This window comes from Oncorhynchus keta, chromosome 18 (assembly GCF_023373465.1).
Source record: "Oncorhynchus keta strain PuntledgeMale-10-30-2019 chromosome 18, Oket_V2, whole genome shotgun sequence".
Lineage (NCBI taxonomy): Eukaryota > Metazoa > Chordata > Actinopteri > Salmoniformes > Salmonidae > Oncorhynchus > Oncorhynchus keta.
Genome location: NC_068438.1, coordinates 39,260,387 through 39,285,561, shown reverse-complemented (window position 1 = coordinate 39,285,561; position 25,175 = coordinate 39,260,387). Strand labels below are relative to the sequence as shown.

General features: G+C 46.5%; 1 protein-coding gene across 1 annotated transcript in view; it reads left to right on the top strand.

Moving 5' to 3' along the window:
- Positions 1-25,175, top strand: part of LOC127908770 (ras-related protein Rab-38-like) — a 33,442-nt gene that overhangs the window by 385 nt on the left and 7,882 nt on the right. Inside the window, exon 2 of the mRNA XM_052468017.1 lies at positions 8,110-8,390. Within this exon, the coding sequence (XP_052323977.1) occupies positions 8,110-8,390 (281 nt within the window). The remainder of the gene's footprint in view (positions 1-8,109; positions 8,391-25,175) is intronic.

Sequence of the window (25,175 nt, the reverse complement as noted above, 5' to 3'; positions counted from 1 at the left end):
TGGCCACTTGACGTTCCAACGTAAGCCGCAGGTAGGGAACTGTAGTGGTCTCAGGTCGGCGGTTCCGTTCACTACATACTAGTTTCTTTGGAGTGGTCATTAGACTATCAAAATGATTGGACTTGTATACTGACGGCCGCGTACAGTATCAGACCTACGTATTATCAATGTTTCATAGGCCAACGATTCTGTTCGTGTGCAAATGTTGGGAAGCGTGGACAGTAAGGCCTATACACATACGGTGTTCATCGAACCTCAAGTAAGTGTTGGTTATTGGAGAAATTCCTCTGACGCTCCCTGGCCTGCTGCGCGCGCTCTCCATCTCCAGTCCCATGCGCTCTGGCCTATACAGCCGTGGCGCACGCCCGCATGTACAGTCATGTGTCTAGCACTCGTGAGGGAGATTTGGGGCTCAGAATGGGCTTATTGTGAATAAGAACCGACAGGATTTTTCTGGGATCAGGAATGCCGTCTCCACCTTCTGCTGTGCAGCCTTTTGTATTCAGATGGCTTAATGCGTTGCTTCATTTAGGTACATATAGATGGATATTGTGTACCGTTTTCTCATATCCTTTATTTAAATGGTTGTACTCCTTAATGAGACATTATTGCAACGTCTAAGTGTGGCCTTATATGGCCTATGCTAAGAGGTCTCAACCTTCCTGGTACAGGGGTTTTGACTGTTCACCCTGCCACTTCATGATCAGAACCGTTCAACGTTTTGGAATGAAACCGAACTAGCAGCATTCTGTGCACCAACAAAAAAAAGTTGAGCCAGGAGAACTCATGTTGAAGTGGTCAACTTAAATAGAAAATAGGAGCGTCATGTGGATGGTTGCTCAGCTGATGCTGTCAGTTGGTAGGCAGCTGATGTTAATTCAGACTGGAGTTTCTGCCTGGCCTGAACTAGCCTTGCTCCAATAATCATGCCCTGGTAGAATGTCACACCTAGGCCCGATCCCAGATGTACCTGTAGTCTAGACCCTATGTCCTATGGACTTGTGGAGATTTGAGTGTATTTGACAGGTGGAAGATTCAGCATATTGCTTTTACAACTCAAATCCACTCAATCATGTGTAGGGCTCTAGACAGTGGAAACATTATCCATTTGTCTTGAGTAAAGATACTTCAATAGAAAATGACTCTAGTGAAAGTAACCCAGTAATATACTACTTGAGAAAGTATTAAACATACTTAAGATATATGTAGTCTTTTCAAATTCCTTATATTAAGCAAATCAATGGTATATTATAAAAAATAATAATTGCGGATAGCCAGAGGCACACCCCAAACACTAATGTGTGTTTAGTGAGTCCGCCTGATCAGAAGCGGTAGGGATGACCAGGGATATTCTCTTGATAAGTGTGAATTAGACCATTTTCCTATCCTGCTCAGGATTCACAATGTAACGATGATGTATGGAGTAAAAAGTAGATTATTTAATTTAGGAATGTACAAAAGTAAAAGTTGTCAAAAAAATAAATAGAACAGTAATGTACCTCAAACTACATTTTGAATGTCAGCATTCACATTTCAAGACATGTTTGCATGTTACATCTTAACCTGATTGGTGACATGCAAAACATATCTTAACCTGATTGGTGACATGCAAAACATTTTGGGATGATGTCAACAATGAAACTAATGAAACCAATACCGCAATATAGTTTTTGGGTGGCGTTTTCCTTTAAGTAGTACTTTAAAGTATTTTTTATGAAGTACTTTACACCACTGGATCTAGGGGGGGGCATTTGGGATTGGACCCTATCAAAGACTGTCATTGAACAAACTGGTAAACAGCTTTGATAATGACTATAGAAGTCAGTGATAATGTCTGAACACACTGGTAAACAGCTTTGATAATGACTATAGAATTCAGTGATAATGTCTGAACAAACTGGTAAACAGCTTTGATAATGACTATAGAAGTCAGTGATAATGTCTGAACACACTGGTAAACAGCTTTGATAATGACTATACACTGGTAAACAGCTTTGAGACTATCAGTGATAATGTCTGAACACACTGGTAAACAGCTTTGATAATGACTATAGAAGTCAGTGATAATGTCTGAACAAACTGGTAAACAGCTTTGATAATGACTATAGAAGTCAGTGATAATGTCTGAACACACTGGTAAACAGCTTTGATAATGACTATAGAAGTCAGTGATAATGTCTGAACACACTGGTAAACAGCCTTGATAATGACTATAGAAGTCAGTGATAATGTCTGAACACACTGGTAAACAGCTTTGATAATGACTATAGAAGTCAGTGATAATGTCTGAACACACTGGTAAACAGCTTTGATTATGACTATAGAAGTCAGTGATAATGTCTGAACACACTGGTAAACAGCTTTGATAATGACTATATAAGTCAGTGATAATGTCTGAACACACTGGTAAACAGCTTTGATAATGACTATAGAAGTCAGTGATAATGTCTGAACACACTGGTAAACAGCTTTGATAATGACTATAGAAGTCAGTGATAATGTCTGAACACACTGGTAAACAGCTTTGATCATGACTATAGAAGTCAGTGATAATGTCTGAACACACTGGTAAACAGCTTTGATAATGACTATAGAAGTCAGTGATAATGTCTGAACACACTGGTAAACAGCTTTGATAATGACTATAGAAGTCAGTGATAATGTCTGAACACACTGGTAAACAGCTTTGATAATGACTATAGAAGTCAGTGATAATGTCTGAACAAACTGGTAAACAGCTTTGATAATGACTATAGAAGTCAGTGATAATGTCTGAACAAACTGGTAAACAGCTTTGATAATGACTATAGAAGTCAGGGATAATGTCTGAACACACTGGTAAACTATAGAAGTCAGTGATGGGAGAGGGAGTCAGAGTAAAACATTCCACGTGTACTTATTACACTGCTGTTAGCAGAGGAATTTACACACACGATGTCCTCTTTCTCGCTCTCTCTCTCTGGTGGTAACCATCTCTCCCTCACGCACTCCCCCTTTCTCTCCCTCCCCTCTCCCTCTATCTCTATAATAATAGTTGTCTGTGTCAAATTCCTCATCAGACTCCTTTGTCATGTTAGTTGTGCTGTCTTTGGAAAAACCATTACTACAGGTGCCCCGCATATTGACTCTGTACCGGTACCCCCTGTATATAGCCTCCACATTGACTCTGTACCGATAGACCCTGTATATAGCCTAGTCAGCCACCAATTGTGCAAGTTCTCCTACTTAAAAAATATGAGGGAGGCCTGTAATTTTCATCATAGGTACACTTCAACTATGACAGACAAAATGAGAAAAAAAATCCAGAAAATCACATTTGTAGGATTTTTTATGAATTTATTTGCAAATTATGGTGGAAAACTTTTGTTATTGACCAAAAACTTATTTATCTCAATACTTTGTTATATACCCTTTGTTGGCAATGACAGAGGTCAAACGTTTTCTGTAAGTCTTCACAAGGTTTTCACACACTATTGCTGGTATTTTGGCCCATTCCTCCATGCAGATCTCCTCTAGAGCAGTGATGTTTTGGGGCTGTTGCTGGGCAACACGGACTTTCAACTCCCTCCAAAGATGTTCTATGGGGTTGAGATCTGGAGACTGGCTAAGCCACTCCAGGACCTTGAAATGCTTCTTACGAAGCCACTCCTTCGTTGCCCGGGCGGTGTGTTTGGGATCATTGTCATGCTGAAAGACCCAGCCACGTTTCATCTTCAATGCCCTTGCTGATGGAAGGAGGTTTTCACTCAAAATCTCACGATACATGGCCCCATTCATTTTTTTCCTTTACATGGATCAGTCGTCCTGGTCCCTTTGCAGAAAAACAGCCCCAAAGCATGATGTTTCCACCCCCATGCTTCACAGTAGGTATGGTGTTCTTTGGATGCAACTCAGCATTCTTTGTCCTCCAAACACGACGAGTTGAGTTTTACCAAAAAGTTCTACTTTGGGTTCATCTGACCATATGGCATTCTCACAATCTTCTTCTGGATCATCCAAATGCTCTCTTGCAAACTTCAGACGGGCCTCGACATGTACTGGCTTAAGCAGGGGGACACGTCTGGCACTGCAGGATTTGAGTCCCTGGCGGTGTAGTGTGTTACTGATGGTAGGCTTTGTTACTTTGGTCCCAGCTCTCTGCAAGTCATTCACTAAGTCCCCCCGTGTGGTTATGGGATTTTTGCTCACCGTTCTTGTGATCATTTTGACCCCACGGGGTGAGATCTTGTGTGGAGCCCCAGATCGAGGGAGATTATCAGTGGTCTTGTATGTCTTCCATTTCCTAATAATTGCTCCCACAGTTGATTTCTTCAAACCAAGCTGCATATTGCAGATTCAGTTTTCCCAGCCTGGTGCAGGTCTACAATTTTGTTTCTGGTGTCCTTTGACATCTCTTTGGTCTTGGCCATAGTGAAGTTTGGAGTGTGACTGTTTGAGGTTGTGGACAGGTGTCTTTTATACTGATAACAAGTTCAAACAGGTGCCATTAATACAGGTAACGAGTGGAGGACAGAGGAGCCTCTTAAAGAAGAAGTTACAGGTCTGTGAGAGACAGAAATCTTGCTTGTTCGTAGGTGACCAAATACTTATTTTCCACCATAATTTGCAAATAAATTCATAAAAAATCCTACAATGTGATTTTATGGATTTTTTTCTAATTTTGTCTGTCATAGTGGAAGTGTACCTATGATGAAAAGGCCTCTCTCATATTTTTAAGTGGGAGAACTTGCACAATTGGTGGCTGACTCAATTATTTTTTGCCCCACTATATAGCCTCCACATTGACTCTGTACCGGTACCCCCTGTATATAGCCTCCACATTGACTCTGTACCGGTACCCCCTGTAAATAGCCTCCACATTGACTCTGTACTGGTAGACCCTGTATATAGCCTCCACATTGACTCTGTACCGTAATACCCTGTATATAGCCTCCACATTGACTCTGTACCGGTACCCCCTGTATATAGCCTCCACATTGACTCTGTACCGGTACCCCCTGTAAATAGCCTCCACATTGACTCTGTACTGGTAGACCCTGTATATAGCCTCCACATTGACTCTGTACCGTAATACCCTGTATATAGCCTCCACATTGACTCTGTACCGGTACCCCCTGTATATAGCCTCCACATTGACTCTGTACCGGTACCTCCTGTATATAGCCTCCACATTGACTCTGTACCGGTACCCCCTGTATATAGCCTCCACATTGACTCTGTACCGGTACCCCCTGTATATAGCCTCCACATTGACTCTGTACCGGTACCCCCTGTAAATAGCCTCCACATTGACTCTGTACTGGTAGACCCTGTATATAGCCTCCACATTGACTCTGTACCGTAATACCCTGTATATAGCCTCCACATTGACTCTGTACCGGTACCCCCTGTATATAGCCTCCACATTGACTCTGTACCGGTACCCCCAGTATATAGCCTCCACATTGACTCTGTACCGGTACCCTCTGTATATAGCCTCCACATTGACTCTGTACCGGTACCCTCTGTATATAGCCTCCACATTGACTCTGTACCGGTACCCCCTGTATATAGCCTCCACATTGACTCTGTAACGGTAGACCCTGTATATAGCCTCCACATTGACTCTGTACCGGTACCCCCTGTATATAGCCTCCACATTGACTCTGTACTGGTAGACCCTGTATATAACCTCCACATTGACTCTGTACCGGTACCCTCTGTAAATAGCCTCCACATTGACTCTGTACTGGTAGACCCTATATATAGCCTCCACATTGACTCTGTACCGTAATACCCTGTATATAGCCTCCACACTGACTCTGTACCGTAACACCCTGTATATAGCCTCCACACTGATTCTGTACCGTAACACCCTGTATATAGCCTCCACATTGACTCTGTACCGTAATACCCTGTATATAGCCTCCACACTGACTCTGTACCGTAATACCCTGTATATAGCCTCCACACTGACTCTGTACCGTAACACCCTGTATATAGCCTCCACATTGACTCTGTACCGTAATACCCCGTATATAGCCTCCACATTGACTCTGTACCGTAACACCCTGTATATAGCCTCCACACTGACTCTGTACCGTAACACCCTGTATATAGCCTCCACATTGACTCTGTACCGTAATACCCTGTATATAGCCTCCACATTGACTCTGTACCGTAACACCCTGTATATAGCCTCCACACTGATTCTGTACCGTAACACCCTGTATATAGCCTCCACATTGACTCTGTACCGTAATACCCTGTATATAGCCTCCACATTGACTCTGTACCGTAACACCCTGTATATAGCCTCCACACTGACTCTGTACCGTAACACCCTGTATATAGCCTCCACATTGACTCTGTACCGTAATACCCTGTATATAGCCTCCACATTGACTCTGTACCGTAACACCCTGTATATAGCCTCCACACTGACTCTGTACCGTAACACCCTGTATATAGCCTCCACATTGACTCTGTACCGTAATACCCTGTATATAGCCTCCACATTGACTCTGTACCGTAACACCCTGTATATAGCCTCCACACTGATTCTGTACCGTAACACCCTGTATATAGCCTCCACGTTGACTCTGTACCGTAATACCCTGTATATAGCCTCCACATTGACTCTGTACCGTAACACCCTGTATATAGCCTCCACATTGACTCTGTACCGTAACACCCTGTATATAGCCTCCACATTGACTCTGTACCGTAATACCCTGTATATAGCCTCCACATTGACTCTGTACCGTAACACCCTGTATATAGCCTCCACACTGACTCTGTACCGTAACACCCTGTATATAGCCTCCACATTGACTCTGTACCGTAATACCCTGTATATAGCCTCCACATTGACTCTGTACCGTAACACCCTGTATATAGCCTCCACACTGACTCTGTACCGTAATACCCTGTATATAGCCTCCACATTGACTCTGTACCGTAACACCCTGTATATAGCCTCCACACTGACTCTGTACCGTAACACCCTGTATATAGCCTCCACATTGACTCTGTACCGTAATACCCTGTATATAGCCTCCACATTGACTCTGTACCGTAACACCCTGTATATAGCCTCCACACTGACTCTGTACCGTAACACCCTGTATATAGCCTCCACATTGACTCTGTACCGTAATACCCTGTATATAGCCTCCACATTGACTCTGTACCGTAACACCCTGTATATAGCCTCCACACTGATTCTGTACCGTAACACCCTGTATATAGCCTCCACATTGACTCTGTACCGTAATACCCTGTATATAGCCTCCACATTGACTCTGTACCGTAACACCCTGTATATAGCCTCCACACTGACTCTGTACCGTAACACCCTGTATATAGCCTCCACATTGACTCTGTACCGTAATACCCTGTATATAGCCTCCACACTGATTCTGTACCGTAACACCCTGTATATAGCCTCCACATTGACTCTGTACCGTAATACCCTGTATATAGCCTCCACATTGACTCTGTACCGTAATACCCTGTATATAGCCTCCACACTGACTCTGTACCGTAACACCCTGTATATACACCCTGCTACCGTTATTTTACTGTTGCTCTTTAATTCTTTATTACTTTTATTTCCTTTTTTTTTGTTGGTATGGTTCTTTAAACTGTATTGTTGGTTAAGGGCTTGTAAGTAAGCATTTCACCTGTTGTATTCGGTGCAGGTGACAAATAACATTTAATTTGATCTGTGTGTGACGTGAGATGTACCCTGTTGGTACACCTTGTCGAATTTTACCGGGAATGGTTTAGGAATCCCCGACTGTGATCAGGACTGTGTAGTGGTCTCTTTGCCCTGAGGCAATAGGTAACTTTCATCTCAGTGGTGTTACCAGGGATGATCAGGGATGGTGTGGCAACATGACAAGCATGTTCTATCACAAGGCCATGGTGTACAGTCTACTACTACTACTGTCAGTACTAACCAACAACACTGTGTGTGTGTCAGGTCAGGAGAGCTTTGGAAACATGACGAGGGTCTACTACTACTGTCAGTACTAACCAACAACACTGTGTGTGTGTGTGTGTGTGTGTGTGTGTGTGTGTGTGTGTGTGTGTGTGTGTGTGTGTGTGTGTGTGTGTGTGTGTCAGGTCAGGAGCGTTTTGGGAACATGACGAGGGTCTACTACCGTGAAGCCATGGGGGCGTTCATCGTTTTTGACATGACGCGGCCGTCCTCCTTCGAGGCTGTCACCAAGTGGAAGGAGGACCTGGACTCTAAACTCACACTGGCCAATGGGAAAAATGTGGCCGCTGTGCTATTGGCTAATAAGTGCGACCAGGGGCGGGACGTGCTGACCAACAACGGGATCCAGATGGAGAAGTTCTGTCAGGAGAATGGCTTTGTGGGATGGTACGAGACCTCTGCCAAGGTGAGAATACGCATCCGCACACACACGCAATCACACACACAAAGAAGTAGTTTCATGAAAACTTCTTATCACACCTACACACACTGGCACACACACTCACCTTCCACAGCTGTGGAGTTTCACAGATGAACGAAAAGTGAGCGCAGTCTGTTGGATCAAAGTCAAAACACAGACAGCTCAGACACACTCGCACACGCGCGCACACACACACACAAAACTCTCCTATCCTGACAACTCGTGTGCCAGTGGAGCTCAACATTCTGTGAGTCAGAAGAAGGTGAAAGGTCGTTACCGTGGTTTACCAGATTTATGAGGTGCCTTTCATGCTGAAAAGTTGTACCTGTCCAGACGTTAGTTCAACATATACTTTCACCATTCCAGTCGGACTGTTGAATGGGAGAGGGAGAAGCCATTAGTGGGGAACTACTCCTTGGAATGGAATGTAGTCTTCAGTCTCTTCACTCAAAAACAAGAGAGTGATGTAGAGAGTGATGTAGAGCGTTGTTTAGAGAGTGATGTAGAGAGTGATGTAGAGCGTTGTTTAGAGAGTGGTGTAGAGAGTGATGTAGAGAGTGGTGTAGAGCGTTGTTTAGAGAGTGATGTAGAGAGTGATGTAGAGCGTTGTTTAGAGAGTGATGTAGAGCGTTGTTTAGAGAGTGATGTAGAGAGTGATGTAGAGAGTGATGTAGAGCGTTGTTTAGAGAGTGATGTAGAGAGTGATGTAGAGCGTTGTTTAGAGAGTGGTGTAGAGCGTTGTTTAGAGAGTGATGTAGAGAGTGATGTAGAGCGTTGTTTAGAGAGTGGTGTAGAGCGTTGTTTAGAGAGTGATGTAGAGAGTGGTGTAGAGCGTTGTTTAGAGAGTGGTGTAGAGAGTGATGTAGAGAGTGGTGTAGAGCGTTGTTTAGAGAGTGATGTAGAGAGTGATGTAGAGCGTTGTTTAGAGAGTGGTGTAGAGCGTTGTTTAGAGAGTGGTGTAGAGCGTTGTTTAGAGAGTGATGTAGAGAGTGGTGTAGAGCGTTGTTTAGAGAGTGGTGTAGAGAGTGATGTAGAGCGTTGTTTAGAGAGTGGTGTAGAGCGTTGTTTAGAGAGTGGTGTAGAGCGTTGTTTAGAGAGTGATGTAGAGAGTGGTGTAGAGCGTTGTTTAGAGAGTGGTGTAGAGAGTGATGTAGAGCGTTGTTTAGAGAGTGGTGTAGAGCGTTGTTTAGAGAGTGGTGTAGAGCGTTGTTTAGAGAGTGATGTAGAGAGTGATGTAGAGCGTTGTTTAGAGAGTGATGTAGAGAGTGGTGTAGAGCGTTGTTTAGAGAGTGATGTAGAGAGTGGTGTAGAGCGTTGTTTAGAGAGTGGTGTAGAGAGTGGTGTAGAGCGTTGTTTAGAGAGTGATGTAGAGCGTTGTTTAGAGAGTGATGTAGAGAGTGATGTAGAGTTGTTTAGAGTGGTGTAGAGCATTGTTTAGAGAGTGATGTAGAGCGTTGTTTAGAGAGTGATGTAGAGAGTGATGTAGAGCGTTGTTTAGAGAGTGATGTATAGAGTGGTGTAGAGCGTTGTTTAGAGAGTGATGTATAGAGTGATGTAGAGAGTGGTGTAGAGAGTGGTGTAGAGCGTTGTTTAGAGAGTGATGTATAGAGTGATGTAGAGTTGTTTAGAGTGGTGTAGAGCATTGTTTAGAGAGTGATGTAGAGTTGTTTAGAGAGTGGTGTAGAGCATTGTTTAGAGAGTGATGTATAGAGTGGTGTAGAGCGTTGTTTAGAGAGTGATGTAGAGAGTGGTGTAGAGCATTGTTTAGAGAGTGATGTAGAGTTGTTTAGAGAGTGGTGTAGAGCATTGTTTAGAGAGTGATGTAGAGTGGTGTAGAGAGTGATGTAGAGTTGTTTAGAGAGTGATGTAGAGTTGTTTAGAGAGTGATGTAGAGCGTTGTTTAGAGAGTGATGTAGAGCGTTGTTTAGAGTGGTGTAGAGCGTTGTTTAGAGAGTGGTGTAGAGAGTGGTGTAGAGAGTGGTGTAGAGAGTGATGTAGAGTTGTAATATATGCCATTTAGCAGACACTTTTATCCAAAGCGACTTACAGTCATGTGTGCATACATTCTACGTATGGGTGGTCCCGGGGATCGAACCCACTACCCTGGCGTTACAAGCGCCATGCTCTACCAACTGAGCTACAGAAGGACCAGAGAGTGATGTAGAAAGTGGTGTAGAGAGTGGTGTAGAGAGTGATGTAGAGCGTTGTTTAGAGAGTGATGTAGAGTTGTTTAGAGAGTGGTGTAGAGAGTGGTGTAGAGCGTTGTTTAGAGAGTGATGTAGAGTTGTTTAGAGTGGTGTAGAGAGTGGTGTAGAGCATTGTTTAGAGAGTGATGTAGAGTTGTTTAGAGAGTGGTGTAGAGAGTGGTGTAGAGAGTGATGTTGAGTTGTTTAGAGAGTGATGTAGAGAGTTGTTTAGAGAGTGGTGTAGAGAGTTGTTTAGAGAGTGATGTAGAGAGTGTTGTAGAGAGTGATGTAGAGTTGTTAAGAGAGTGGTGTAGAGCGTTGTTATAGAGTGGTGTAGAGAGTTGTTTAGAGAGTGGTGTAGAGAGTGATGTAGAGTTGTTTAGAGAGTGGTGTAGAGTTGTTTAGAGAGTGGTGTAGAGTTGTTTAGAGAGTGGTGTAGAGTTTTTTAGAGAGTGGTGTAGAGTTGTTTAGAGAGTGATGTAGAGTTGTTTAGAGAGTGATGTAGAGTTGTTTAGAGAGTGGTGTAGAGAGTGGTGTAGAGTTGTTTAGAGAGTGATGTAGAGTTGTTTAGAGAGTGATGTAGAGTTGTTTAGAGAGTGGTGTAGAGTTGTTTAGAGAGTGGTGTAGAGTTGTTGAGAGAGTGGTGTAGAGTTTTTTAGAGAGTGATGTAGAGTTCTTTAGAGAGTGGTGTAGAGTTGTTTAGAGAGTGATGTAGAGAGTGATGTAGTTGTTTAGAGAGTGATGTAGAGTTGTTTAGAGAGTGGTGTAGAGAGTTGTTTAGAGAGTGGTGTAGAGTGGTGTAGAGTTGTTTAGAGAGTGGTGTAGAGAATGGTGTAGAGAGTGGTGTAGAGTTGTTCAGAGTGTGGTGTAGAGAGTGGTGTAGAGAGTGGTGTAGAGCATTGTTTAGAGAGTGGTGTAGAGTTGTTTAGAGAGTAGACAGTGGTGCAGAGAGAAGACAGTGGTGTAGAGAATAGAGAGTGGTGTAGAGAATAGAGAGTGGTGTAAATAGTAGTGGTGTAGAGAATAGAGAGTGGTGTAGGGAGTGGTGTAGAGAATAGGGAGTGGTGCAGAGAGTAGACAGTGGTGCAGAGAGAAGACAGTGGTGTAGAGAATAGAGAGTGTTGTAGAGAGTGGTGTAGGGAGTGGTGTAGAGAATAGACAGTGGTGCAGAGAGTAGACAGTGGTGCAGAGAGAAGACAGTGGTGCAGAGAATAGACAGTGGTGTAGAGAATAGAGTGCTGTGTATAATGATGTGAGTGTATAATGAGTGTTGTTAGGAGTGGTGTAGAGAGTGGTGTAGAGAGTGGTGTAGAGAGTAGACAGTGGTGTAGAGAGTAGACAGTGGTGCAGAGTAGACGGTGGTGTAGAGAGTAGACGGTGGTGTAGAGAGTAGACGGTGGTGTAGAGAGTAGACGGTGGTGTAGAGAGTAGACGGTGGTGTAGAGAGTAAACGGTGGTGTAGAGAGTAGACAGTGGTGTAGAGTAGACGTGGTGTAGAGAGTAGACGGTGGTAGAGAGTAGACAGTGGTGTAGAGAGTAGATGGTGGTGTAGAGAGTAGACAGTGGTGTAGAGAGTAAGAGTGGTGGTGTAGAGAGTAAACGGTGGTGTAGAGAGTAGACGGTGGTGTAGAGAGTAGACAGTGGTGTAGAGTGTAGACGGTGGTGTAGCAGAAGTGGTGTAGAGACGGTGGTGTAGAAAGTAGACAGTGGTGTAGAAAGTAAACGGTGGTGTAGAAGTAGACAGTGGTGTAGAGAGTAACGGTGGTGTAGAGAGTAGACAGTGCAGTGTAGAGAGTAGACAGTGGTGTAGAGAGTAAACAGTGGTGTAGAGAGTAAGCAGTGGTGTAGAGAGTAGACGGTGGTGTAGAGAGTAGACAGTGGTGTAGAGAGTAAACGGTGGTGTAGAGAGTAGACAGTGGTGTAGAGAGTAGACAGTGGTGTAGAAGTAAGCAGTGGTGTAGAGAGTAAGCAGTGGTGTAGAGAGTAAACAGTGGTGTAGAAAAGTAGACAGTGGTGTAGAGAGTAAACAGTGGTGTAGAGAGTAAGCAGTGGTGTAGAGAGTAGACAGTGGTGTAGAGAGTAGACGGTGGTGTAGAGAGTAGACAGTGGTGTAGAGTAGACGTGGTGTAGAGAGTAAACAGTGGTGTAGAGAGTAGACGGTGGTGAGAAGTAAACAGTGGTGCAGAAGTAGACGGTGGTGCAGAGAGTAGACAGTGGTGCAGAGAGTAAACAGTGGTGTAGAAGTAGACGGTGGTGTAGAGAGTAGACAGTGGTAGAGAATAGACAGTGGTGTAGAGAGTAAACGGTGGTGTAGAGAGTAAGACAGTGGTGTAGAAGTAACAGTGGTGTAGAGAGTAGAGCAGTGGTGTAGAGAGTAGACAGTGGTGTAGAGAGTAGACGGTGGTGTAGAGAATAGAGGTGGTGTAGAAGTAAGACGGTGGTGTAGAGAGTAGACAGTGGTGCAGAGAGTAGACGGTGGTGCAGAAAGTAGACAGTGGTGTAGAAGTAAACAGTGGTGTAGAGAAATAGAAGTGGTGTAGAGAGTAGAAACGGTGGTGTAGAAGTAAACAGTGGTGGTGCAGAGAGAGTAGACAGTGGTGCAGAAGTAGACGGTGGTGTAGAGAGTAGACAGTGGTGTAGAGAATAGAACGAGTGGTGTAGAGAATAGAAGTGGTGTAGAGAGTAGACGGTGGTGTAGAGAGTAACAGTGGTGCAGAAAGTAGACGTGGTGTAGAGAGTAGACAGTGGTGTAGAGAGTAGACGTGGTGTAGAGAGTAGACAGTGGTGTAGAGAGTAGACGGTGGTGCAGAGAGTAGACGGTGGTGTAGAGAGTAGACGGTGGTGTAGAGAGTAGACGGTGGTGTAGAGAGTAGACGGTGGTGTAGAGAGTAGACGGTGGTGTAGAGAATAGAGTGCTGTGGATAGTGATGTACAGAGTGTTGTAGATATTAGAGTGGTGTAGAAAATAGAGAGTGGTTGAGAGTGATAGTGGTGTATGGAGTGATGCGGTTTGTAGAGAGTGGTGTAGAGAATAGAGAGGTGGTGTAGAGAGTAGACGGTGGTGTAGAGAGTAGACGGTGGTGTAGAGAGTAGACGGTGGTGCAGAGAGTAGACGGTGGCGTAGAGTAGACGGTGGTGTAGAGAGTAGACGGTGGTGTAGAGAGTAGACGGTGGTGTAGAGTAGACAGTGGTGCAGAGAGTAGAGAGGTGGTGTAGAGAGTAGACGGTGGTGTAGAGAGTAGACGGTGGTGTAGAGAGTAGACAGTGGTGTAGAGAGTAGACGGTGGTGTAGAGAATAGAGAGGTGGTGTAGAGAGTAGACGGTGGTGTAGAGAGTAGACGGTGGAGTAGATAGAGAGTAGACAGTGGTGTAGAGTAGACAGTGGTAGACGGTGGTGTAGAGAGTAGACGGTGGTGTAGAGAGTAGACGGTGGTGTAGAGAGTAGACAGTGGTGTAGAGAGTAGACGTGGTGCAGAGAGTAGACGGTGGTGTAGAGAGTAGACGGTGGTGTAGAGAGTAGACAGTGGTGTAGAGAGTAGACAGTGGTGTAGAGAGTAGACGGTGGTGTAGAGAGTAGACGGTGGTGTAGAGAGTAGACGGTGGTGTAGAGTGTAGACGGTGGTGTAGAGAGTAGACGGTGGTGTAGAGTGTAGACAGTGGTGCAGAGAGTAGACGGTGGTGTAGAGAGTAGACGGTGGTGTAGAGAGTAGACGGTGGTGTAGAGAGTAGACGGTGGTGTAGAGAGTAGACGGTGACGTGTAGAGAGTAGACGGTGGTGTAGAGAGTAGACGGTGGTGTAGAGAGACGTGGTGTAGAAAGTAGACGGTGGTGTAGAGAGTAGACAGTGGTGTAGAGAGTAGACGGTGGTGCAGAGAGTAGACAGTGGTGTAGAGAGTAGACGGTGGTGTAGAGAGTAGACGTGGTGTAGAGAAGTAGACGGTGGTGTAGAGAGTAGACGGTGGTGTAGAGAGTAGACGGTGGTGTAGAGAGTAGACGGTGGTGTAGAGAGTAGACAGTGGTGTAGAGAGTAGACGGTGGTGTAGAGAGTAGACGGTGGTGGAGAGTAGAGGTGGTGTAGAGAGTAGACGGTGGTGTAGAGAGTAGACGGTGGTGTAGAGAGTAGACGGTGGTGTAGAGAGTAGACGGTGGTGTAGAGAGTAGACGGTGGTGTAGAGAGTAGACGGTGGTGTAGAGAGTAGACGGTGGTGTAGAGAGTAGACGGTGGTGTAGAGAGTAGACGTGGTGTAGAGAGTAGACGTGGTGTAGAGAAGTAGACGGTGGTGTAGAGAGTAGACGGTGGTGTAGAGAGTAGACGGTGGTGTAGAGAGTAGACGGTGGTGTAGAGAGTAGACGGTGGTGTAGAGAGTAGACGGTGGTGTAGAGAGTAGACAGTGGTGTAGAGAGTAGACGGTGAGTGTAGACGGTGGAGAGAGTAGACAGTGGTGTAGAGAGTAGACAGTGGTGTAGAGAGTAGAACAGTGGTGTAGAGAGTAGACGGTGGTGTAGAGAGTAGACGGTGGTGTAGAGAGTAGACGGTGGTGTGAAGTAGACGGTGGTGTAGAGAGTAGAGTGCTGTGGATAGTGATGTACAGAGTGTTGTAGATATTAGAGTGGTGTAGAAAATAGAGAGTGGTTGAGAGTGATAGTGGTGTATGGAGTGATGCGGTTTGTAGAGAGTGGTGTAGAGAATAGAGAGGTGGTGTAGAGAGTAGACGGTGGTGTAGAGAGTAGACGGTGGTGTAGAGAGTAGACGGTGGTGCAGAGAGTAGACGGTGGTGTAGAGAGTAGACGGTGGTGTAGAGAGTAGACGGTGGTGTAGAGAGTAGACGGTGGTGTAGAGAGTAGACGGTGGTGTAGAGAGTAGACAGGTGGTACAGAAAGTAGACGGTGGTGTAGAGAGTAGACGTGGTGTAGAGAGTAGACAGTGGTGTAGAGAGTAGACGGTGGTGTAGAGAGTAGACGGTGGTGTAGAGAGTAGACGGTGGTGTAGAGAGTAGACAGTGGTGTAGAGAATAGACAGTGGTGTAGAGAGTAGACGGTGGTGTAGAGAGTAGACAGTGGTGTAGAGAGTAGACGGTGGTGTAGAGAGTAGACGTGGTGTAGAGAGTAGACGTGGTGTAGAGAGTAGACGGTGGTGTAGAGTAGACGGTGGTGCAGAGTAGACAGTGGTGTAGAGAGTAGACGGTGGTGTAGAGAGTAGACAGTGGTGTAGAGAGTAGACGGTGGTGTAGAGAAGTAGACGGTGGTGTAGAAGTAACAGTGGTGTAGAGAGTAGACAGTGGTGTAGAGAGAGTAGACGGTGGTGTAGAGAGTAGACAGGTGGTGTAGAGAGTAGACGGTGGTGTAGAGAGTAAGCAGTGGTGTAGAGAGTAGACGGTGGTGTAGAGAGTAGACGGTGGTGTAGAGAGTAGACGGTGGTGTAGAGAGTAAGAGAGAGTAGTGGTGTAGAGAGTAGACGGTGGTGTAGAGAGTAGACGGTGGTGTAGAGAGTGTAGACAGTGGTGTAGAGAGTAGACGGTGGTGTAGAGAGTAGACGGTGGTGTAGAGAGTAGACGGTGGTGTAGAGAGTAGACGGTGGTGTAGAGAGTAGACGGTGGTGTAGAGAGTAGACAGTGGTGCAGAGAGTAGACGGTGGTGTAGAGAGTAGACGGTGGTGTAGAGAGTAGACAGTGGTGTAGAGAGTAGACGTGGTGTAGAGAGTAGACGGTGGTGTAGAGAGTAGACAGTGGTGTAGAGAGTAGACGGTGGTGTAGAGAGTAGACGTGGTGTAGAGAGTAGTGTAAGAAGTAAGCAGTGGTGTAGACGGTGGTGTAGAGAGTAGACGGTGGTGTAGAGAGTAGACGGTGGCGTAGAGAGTAGACGGTGGCGTAGAGAGTAGACGGTGGTGTAGAGAATAAACAGTGGTGTAGAGAGTAGACGGTGGTGTAGAGAGTAGACGGTGGTGTAGAGAGTAGACAGTGGTGTAGAGAGTAGTGTAGAGAGTAGACGGTGGTGTAGAGTGTAGACAGTGGTGTAGAGAGTAGACGGTGGTGTAGAGAGTAGACAGTGGTGCAGAGAGTAGACGGTGGTGCAGAGAGTAGACGGTGGTGTAGAGAGTAGTGGTGGTGTAGAGAATAGACGGTGGTGTAGAGAGTAGACAGGTGGTGTAGAGAGTAGACGGTGGTGTAGAGAGTAGACGGTGGTGTAGAGAGTAGACGGTGGTGTAGAGAGTAGACAGTGTAGAGAGTAGACGGTGGTGTAGAGTAGACAGTGTTGTAGAGAGTAGACGGTGGTGTAGAGAGTAGACGGTGGTGTAGAGAGTAGACAGTGGTGTAGAGAGTAGACGGTGGTGTAGAGAGTAGACGGTGGTGTAGAGAGTAGACGGTGGTGTAGAGAGTAGACGGTGGTGTAGAGAGTAGACGGTGGTGTAGAGAGTAGACGGTGGTGTAGAGAGTAGACGGTGGTGTAGAGAGTAGACGGTGGTGTAGAGAGTAGACGGTGGTAGAGAGTAGACGGTGGTGCAGAGAGTAGACGGTGGTGCAGAGAGTAGACGGTGGTGTAGAGAGTAGACGGTGGTGTAGAGAGTAGACGGTGGTGTAGAGAGTAGACGGTGGTGTAGAGAGTAGACGGTGGTGTAGAGAGTAGACGGTGGTGTAGAGAGTAGACGGTGGTGTAGAGAGTAGACGGTGGTGTAGAGAGTAGACGGTGGTGTAGAGAGTAGACGGTGGTGTAGAGAGTAGACGGTGGTGTAGAGAGTAGACGGTGGTGTAGAGAGTAGACAGTGGTGTAGAGAGTAGACAGTGGTGTAGAGAGTAGACAGTGGTGTAGAGAGTAGACAGTGGTGCAGAGTGTAGACAGTGGTGTAGAGAGTAGACGGTGTGTAGAGAGTAGACAGTGGTGTAGAGAGTAGACGGTGGTGTAGAGAGTAGACGGTGGTGTAGAGAGTAGACGGTGGTGTAGAGAGTAGACGGTGGTGTAGAGAGTAGACGGTGGTGTAGAGTGTAGACAGTGGTGTAGAAAAGTAAGAGTAGTGGTGTAGAGAGTAGAGCGGTGGTGTAGAGAGTAGACGGTGGTGCAGAGAGTAGACGGTGGTGTAGAGAGTAGACGGTGGTGTAGAGAGTAGACGGTGGTGTAGAGAGTAGACGGTGGTGTAGAGAGTAGACGGTGGTGTAGAGAGTAGACAGTGGTGTAGAGAGTAAAGCGGTGGTGTAGAGAGTAGACGGGTGGTGCAGAGAGTAGACGGTGGTGTAGAGAGTAGACGGTGGTGTAGAGTAGACGGTGGTGTAGAGAGTAGACGGTGGTGCAGAGAGTAGACGGTGGTGACGGTGGTGTAGAGAGTAGACGGTGGTGTAGAGAGTAGACGGTGGTGAGAGAGTAGACGGTGGTGTAGAGAGTAGACAGTGGTGTAGAGAGTAGACGGTGGTGTAGAGAGTAGAGCAGTGGTGTAGAGAGTAGACGGTGGTGTAGAGAGTAGACGGTGGTGTAGAGAGTAGACGGTGGTGTAGAGAGTAGACGGTGGTGTAGAGAGTAGACGGTGGTGAGAGTAGAGTAGTAGAGAGTAGACGGTGGTGTAGAGAGTAGACGGTGGTGTAGAGAGTAGACGGTGGTGTAGAGAGTAGACGGTGGTGTAGAGAGTAGACGGTGGTAGAGAGTAGACGGTGGTGTAGAGAGTAGAGAGTAGACGGTGGTGTAGAGAGTAGACGGTGGTGTAGAGAGTAGACAGTGGTGCAGAGTAGACGGTGGTGTAGAGAGACAGACGGAGTAGCAGAGTAGACGGTGGTGCAGAGAGTAGACGGTGGTGCAGAGAGTAGACGGTGGTGTAGAGAGTAGACGGTGGTGCAGAGAGTAGACGGTGGTGTAGAGAGTAGACGGTGGTGCAGAGAGTAGACGGTGGTGTAGAGAGTAGACGGTGGTGCAGAGAGTAGACGGTGGTGTAGAGAGTAGACGGTGGTGTAGAGAGTAGACGGTGGTGTAGAGAGTAGACGGTGGTGCAGAGAGTAGACGGTGGTGTAGAGAGTAGACGGTGGTGTAGAGAGTAGACGGTGGTGTAGAGAGTAGACGGTGGTGTAGAGAGTAGACGGTGGTGTAGAGAGTAGACGGTGGTGTAGAGAGTAGACGGTGGTGTAGAGTAGACGGTGGTGTAGAGAGTAGACGGTGGTGTAGAGAGTAGACGGTGGTGTAGAGAGTAGACGGTGGTGCAGAGAGTAGACGGTGGTGTAGAGAGTAGACGGTGGTGTAGAGAGTAGACGTGGTAGAGAGTAGACGGTGGTGTAGAGAGTAAACGGTGGTGTAGAGTGTAGACGGTGGTGTAGAAGTAAACAGTGGTGTAGAGAGTAGACAGTGGTGTAGAGAGTAGACGGTGGTGTAGAGAGTAGACGGTGGTGTAGAGAGTAGACGGTGGTGTAGAGAGTAGACGGTGGTGTAGAGAGTAGACGGTGGTGTAGAGAGTAGACGGTGGTGTAGAGAGTAGACGGTGGTGCAGAGAGTAGACGGTGGTGCAGAGAGTAGACGGTGGTGCAGAGAGTAGACGGTGGTGTAGAGAGTAGACGGTGGTGTAGAGAGTAGACGGTGGTGCAGAGAGTAGACGGTGGTGTAGAGAGTAGACGGTGGTGTAGAGAGTAGACGGTGGTGCAGAGAGTAGACGGTGGTGTAGAGAGTAGACGGTGGTGCAGAGAGTAGACGGTGGTGTAGAGAGTAGACGGTGGTGCAGAGAGTAGACGGTGGTGGTGCAGAGAGTAGACAGTGGTGTAGAGAGTAGACGGTGGTGTAGAGAGTAGACGGTGGTGTAGAGAGTAGACGGTGGTGTAGAGAGTAGACGGTGGTGTAGAGAGTAGACGGTGGTGTAGAGAGTAGACGGTGGTGTAGAGAGTAGACGGTGGTGTAGAGTGTAGACGGTGGTGTAGAGAGTAGACGGTGGTGCAGAGAGTAGACGGTGGTGTAGAGAGTAGACGGTGGTGTAGAGAGTAGACGGTGGTGTAGAGAGTAGACGGTGGTGTAGAGAGTAGACGGTGGTGTAGAGAGTAGACGGTGGTGTAGAGAGTAGACGGTGGTGTAGAGAGTAGACGGTGGTGTAGAGAGTAGACGGTGGTGTAGAGAGTAGACGGTGGTGTAGAGAGTAGACGGTGGTGTAGAGAGTAGACGGTGGTGTAGAGAGTAGACGGTGGTGTAGAGTGTAGACGGTGGTGTAGAGAGTAGACGGTGGTGTAGAGAGTAGACGGTGGTGTAGAGAGTAGACGGTGGTGTAGAGAGTAGACGGTGGTGTAGAGAGTAGACGGTGGTGTAGAGAGTAGACGGTGGTGTAGAGAGTAGACGGTGGTGTAGAGAGTAGACGGTGGTGTAGAGAGTAGACGGTGGTGTAGAGAGTAGACGGTGGTGTAGAGAGTAGACGGTGGTGTAGAGAGTAGACGGTGGTGTAGAGTGTAGACGGTGGTGTAGAGAGTAGACGGTGGTGTAGAGTGTAGACGGTGGTGTAGAGAGTAGACAGTGGTGTAGAGAGTAGACGGTGGTGTAGAGAAGTAGACGGTGGTGTAGAGAGTAGACGGTGGTGTAGAGAGTAAACAGTGGTGTAGAGTGTAGACGGTGGTGCAGAGAGTAGACGGTGGTGCAGAGAGTAGACAGTGGTGCAGAGAGTAGACGGTGGTGTAGAGAGTAGTGTAGAGAGTAGACGGTGGTGTAGAGAGTAGACGGTGGTGTAGAGAGTAGACGGTGGTGTAGAGAGTAGACGGTGGTGTAGAGAGTAGACGGTGGTGTAGAGAGTAGACGGTGGTGTAGAGAGTAGACGGTGGTGTAGAGAGTAGACGGTGGTGTAGAGAGTGGTGTAGAGAGTAGACGGTGGTGTAGAGAGTAGACGGTGGTGTAGAGAGTAGACGGTGGTGTAGAGAGTAGACGGTGGTGTAGAGAGTGGTGTAGAGAGTAGACGGTGGTGTAGAGAGTGGTGTAGAGAGTAGACGGTGGTGTAGAGAGTAGACGGTGGCGTAGAGAGTAGACGGTGGTGTAGAGAGTAGACGGTGGTGTAGAGTGTAGACAGTGGTGTAGAGAGTAGACGGTGGTGTAGAGAGTAGACGGTGGTGTAGAGAGTGGTGTAGAGAGTAGACGGTGGTGTAGAGTGTAGACAGTGGTGTAGAGAGTAGACGGTGGTGTAGAGAGTAGACGGTGGTGTAGAGAGTAGACGGTGGTGTAGAGAGTAGACGGTGGTGTAGAGAGTAGACGGTGGTGTAGAGAGTAGACGGTGGTGTAGAGAGTAGACGGTGGTGTAGAGAGTAGACGGTGGTGTAGAGAGTAGACGGTGGTGCAGAGAAGTAGACGGTGGTGCAGAAAGTAGACGGTGGTGTAGAGAGTAGACAGTGGTGTAGAGAGTAGACGGTGGTGTAGAGAGTAGACGGTGGTGCAGAGAGTAGACGGTGGTGCAGAGAGTAGACGGTGGTGTAGAGAGTAGTGTAGAGAGTAGACGGTGGTGTAGAGTGTAGACAGTGGTGTAGAGAGTAGACGGTGGTGTAGAGAATAGAGAGTGGTGTAGAGAGTAGACGGTGGTGTAGAGAGTAGACGGTGGTGTAGAGAGTAAACAGTGGTGTAGAGAGTAGACGGTGGTGTAGAGAGTAGACGGTGGTGTAGAGAGTAGACGGTGGTGTAGAGAGTAGTGTAGAGAGTAGACGGTGGTGTAGAGTGTAGACAGTGGTGTAGAGAGTAGACGGTGGTGTAGAGAATAGACGTGGTGTAGAGAGTAGACGGTGGTGTAGAGAGTAGACGTGGTGTAGAGAGTAGACGGTGGTGTAGAGAGTAGACGGTGGTGTAGAGAGTAGTGTAGAGAGTAGACGGTGGTGTAGAGTGTAGACAGTGGTGTAGAAGTAGACGGTGGTGTAGAGAGTAGACGGTGGTGTAGAGAGTAGACGGTGGTGTAGAGAGTAGACAGTGGTGTAGAGAGTAGACGGTGGTGTAGAGAGTAGACAGTGGTGTAGAGAGTAGACAGTGGTGTAGAGAGTAGTGTAGAGAGTAGACGGTGGTGTAGAGTGTAGACAGTGGTGTAGAGAGTAGACGGTGGTGTAGAGAATAGAGAGTGGTGTAGAAGTAGACAGTGGTGTAGAGAGTAGACAGTGGTGTAGAGAGTAGACAGTGGTGTAGAGAGTAGACAGTGGTGTAGAGAGTAGACAGTGGTGTAGAGAGTAACGGTGGTGTAGAGAGTAAACGGTGGTGTAGAGAGTAAACGGTGGTGTAGAGAGTAGACGGTGGTGTAGAGAGTAGACAGTGGTGTAGAGAGTAAACAGTGGTGTAGAGAGTAGAACAGTGGTGTAGAGAGTAAACAGTGGTGTAGAGAGTAAACAGTGGTGTAGAGAGTAAACAGTGGTGTAGAAAGTAGACAGTGGTGTAGAGAGTAGACAGTGGTGTAGAGAGTAGACGGTGGTGTAGAGAGTAGACGGTGGTGTAGAGAGTAGACGGTGGTGTAGAGAGTAGACGGTGGTGTAGAGAGTAGACGGTGGTGTAGAGAGTAGACGGTGGTGTAGAGAATAGAGTGCTGTGGATAGTGATGTACAGAGTGTTGTAGATATTAGAGTGGTGTAGAGAGTAGACGGTGGTGTAGAGAATAGAGTGCTGTGGATAGTGATGTACAGAGTGTTGTAGATATTAGAGTGGTGTAGAAAATAGAGAGTGGTTGAGAGTGATAGTGGTGTATGGAGTGATGCGGTTTGTAGAGAGTGGTGTAGAGAATAGAGAGGTGTAGGGAGTGGTGTAGAGCATAGAGAGTGGTGTAGACAGTGGTAAAGAGAATAGAGAGTGGTGTAGAGAGTAGACAGTGGTGTAGAGAATAGAGTGCTGTGGATAATGATGTACAGAGTGTTATAGAGAGTGGTGTAGATATTAGAGAGTGGTTGAGAGTGATAGTGGTGTATAGTAGTGTAGTGTAGAGAATAGAGAGTGGTGTATGCAGTGATGTGGATTGTAGAGAGTGGTGAAGACAGTGGTGTAGAGAATATAGTGGTGTAGATAGTAGAGAGTGGTGTTGATAGTAGAGAATAGAGAGTGGATTAGAGTGGTTTAGAGAGTGGTGTAGAGAGTAGACAGTGGTGTAGAGAATAGAGAGTGGTGTAGAGAATAGAGAGTGGTGTAGAGTGGTTTAGAGAGTAGAGAGTGGTATAGAGTGGTTTAGAGAGTAGAGTGCTGTAGAGAGTGATAGTGATGTTGAGTGATATAGAGTGATATATAGACGTGTTAGTGACGTAGAGAGGGATATAGAGAGTGATAGTGACGTAGAGAGGGATATAGAGAGTGATAGTGACGTAGAGAGGGATATAGAGAGTTATATAGAGCGTGTTATAGAGAACAGTTAGACAAGTCCTTGAGCCTTTCAGTAGTTGATGAGTTCTCAAGTCCATCTCCCCATTACTACATCCTAGTGGAAATTCAAAAAATTACTTATTTTCTCAGAAAGAGCTGTGTGTGTGTGTGTCATGTGCCTGCTATTAGATAAAGCCCTCTATGTTACATGAACCCATTCTGAATTGAAGTGTGTTTATTTCTGTATTTCTGTATTGTGTGTGGTGATACAAGCCTATTACAGGAGTCTACGAACAAGCTTTTGTTCTGATAATAGGTGGTGTGAATGTTACGACTTCCACTGTCGGAGGCTCCTCTTCCTGTTCGGGCGGCGCTCGGCGGTCGTCGTCACCGGTCTACTAACAGATTCCCTTTTCTGTTGGTTATGTCTTATTGGTTTCACCTGTTTTACCTGTTTCTCGTTTGGGTATGGGCTATTTAAGCCTGTTATGCCCGCCTGCTTTTGTGTGGTCTTGTTTCTCTGTTCTGTGTTGTGGACGGTGTTGTTTCTCTGTTCTGTGTTGTGGAAGGTGTTGTTTCTCTGTTCTGTGTTGTGGATGGTGTTGTTTCTGTGTTCTGTGTTGTGGACGGTGTTGTTTCTCTGTTCTGTGTTGTGGACGGTGTTGTTTCTCTGTTCTGTGTTGTGGACGGTGTTGTTTCTCTGTTCTGTGTTGTGGACGGTGTTGTTTCTCTGTTCTGTGTTGTGGACGGTGTTGTTTCTCTGTTCTGTGTTGTGGACGGTGTTGTTTCTCTGTTCTGTGTTGTGGACGGTGTTGTTTCTCTGTTCTGTGTTGTGGACGGTGTTGTTTCTCTGTTCTGTGTTGTGGACGGTGTTGTTTCTCTGTTCTGTGTTGTGGACGGTGTTGTTTCTGTGTTGTGGACGGTGTTGTTTCTCTGTTCTGTGTTGTGGACGGTCTTGTTTCTCTGTTCTGTGTTGTGGACGGTGTTGTTTCTCTGTTCTGTGTTGTGGACGGTGTTGTTTCTGTGTTCTGTGTTGTGGACGGTGTTGTTTCTCTGTTCTGTGTTGTGGACGGTGTTGTTTCTCTGTTCTGTGTTGTGGACGGTGTTGTTTCTCTGTTCTGTGTTGTTTCTCTGTTCTGTGTTGTGGGCGGTGTTGTTTCTGTGTTGTGGACGGTCTTGTTTCTCTGTTCTGTGTTGTGGACGGTGTTGTTTCTCTGTTCTGTGTTGTGGACGGTGTTGTTTCTGTGTTCTGTGTTGTGGACGGTGTTGTTTCTCTGTTCTGTGTTGTGGACGGTGTTGTTTCTCTGTTCTGTGTTGTTTCTCTGTTCTGTGTTGTGGACGGTGTTGTTTCTGTGTTGTGGACGGTCTTGTTTCTCTGTTCTGTGTTGTGGACGGTGTTGTTTCTCTGTTCTGTGTTGTGGACGGTGTTGTTTCTCTGTTGTGGACGGTCTTGTTTCTCTGTTCTGTGTTGTGGACGGTCTTGTTTCTCTGTTCTGTGTTGTGGACGGTGTTGTTTCTCTGTTCTGTGTTGTGGACGGTGTTGTTTCTGTGTTGTGGACGGTCTTGTTTCTCTGTTCTGTGTTGTGGACGGTGTTGTTTCTCTGTTCTGTGTTGTGGACGGTGTTGTTTCTCTGTTCTGTGTTGTGGACGGTGTTGTTTCTCTGTTCTGTGTTGTGGACGGTGTTGTTTCTCTGTTCTGTGTTGTGGACGGTGTTGTTTCTCTGTTCTGTGTTGTGGACGGTCTTGTTTCTCTGTTCTGTGTTGTGGACGGTGTTGTTTCTCTGTTCTGTGTTGTGGACGGTGTTGTTTCTGTTCTGTTGTGGACGGTCTTGTTTCTCTGTTCTGTGTTGTGGACGGTGTTGTTTCTCTGTTCTGTGTTGTGGACGGTGTTGTTTCTCTGTTCTGTGTTGTTTCTCTGTTCTGTGTTGTGGACGGTGTTGTTTCTGTGTTGTGGACGGTCTTGTTTCTCTGTTCTGTGTTGTGGACGGTGTTGTTTCTCTGTTCTGTGTTGTGGACGGTGTTGTTTCTGTTCTGTTGTGGATGGTGTTGTTTCTGTGTTGTGGACGGTCTTGTTTCTCTGTTCTGTGTTGTGGACGGTGTTGTTTCTCTGTTCTGTGTTGTGGACGGTGTTGTTTCTGTGTTGTGGACGGTCTTGTTTCTCTGTTCTGTGTTGTGGACGGTGTTGTTTCTCTGTTCTGTGTTGTGGACGGTGTTGTTTCTGTGTTGTGGATGGTGTTGTTTCTGTGTTGTGGACGGTGTTGTTTCTCTGTTCTGTGTTGTGGACGGTGTTGTTTCTCTGTTCTGTGTTGTGGACGGTGTTGTTTCTCTGTTCTGT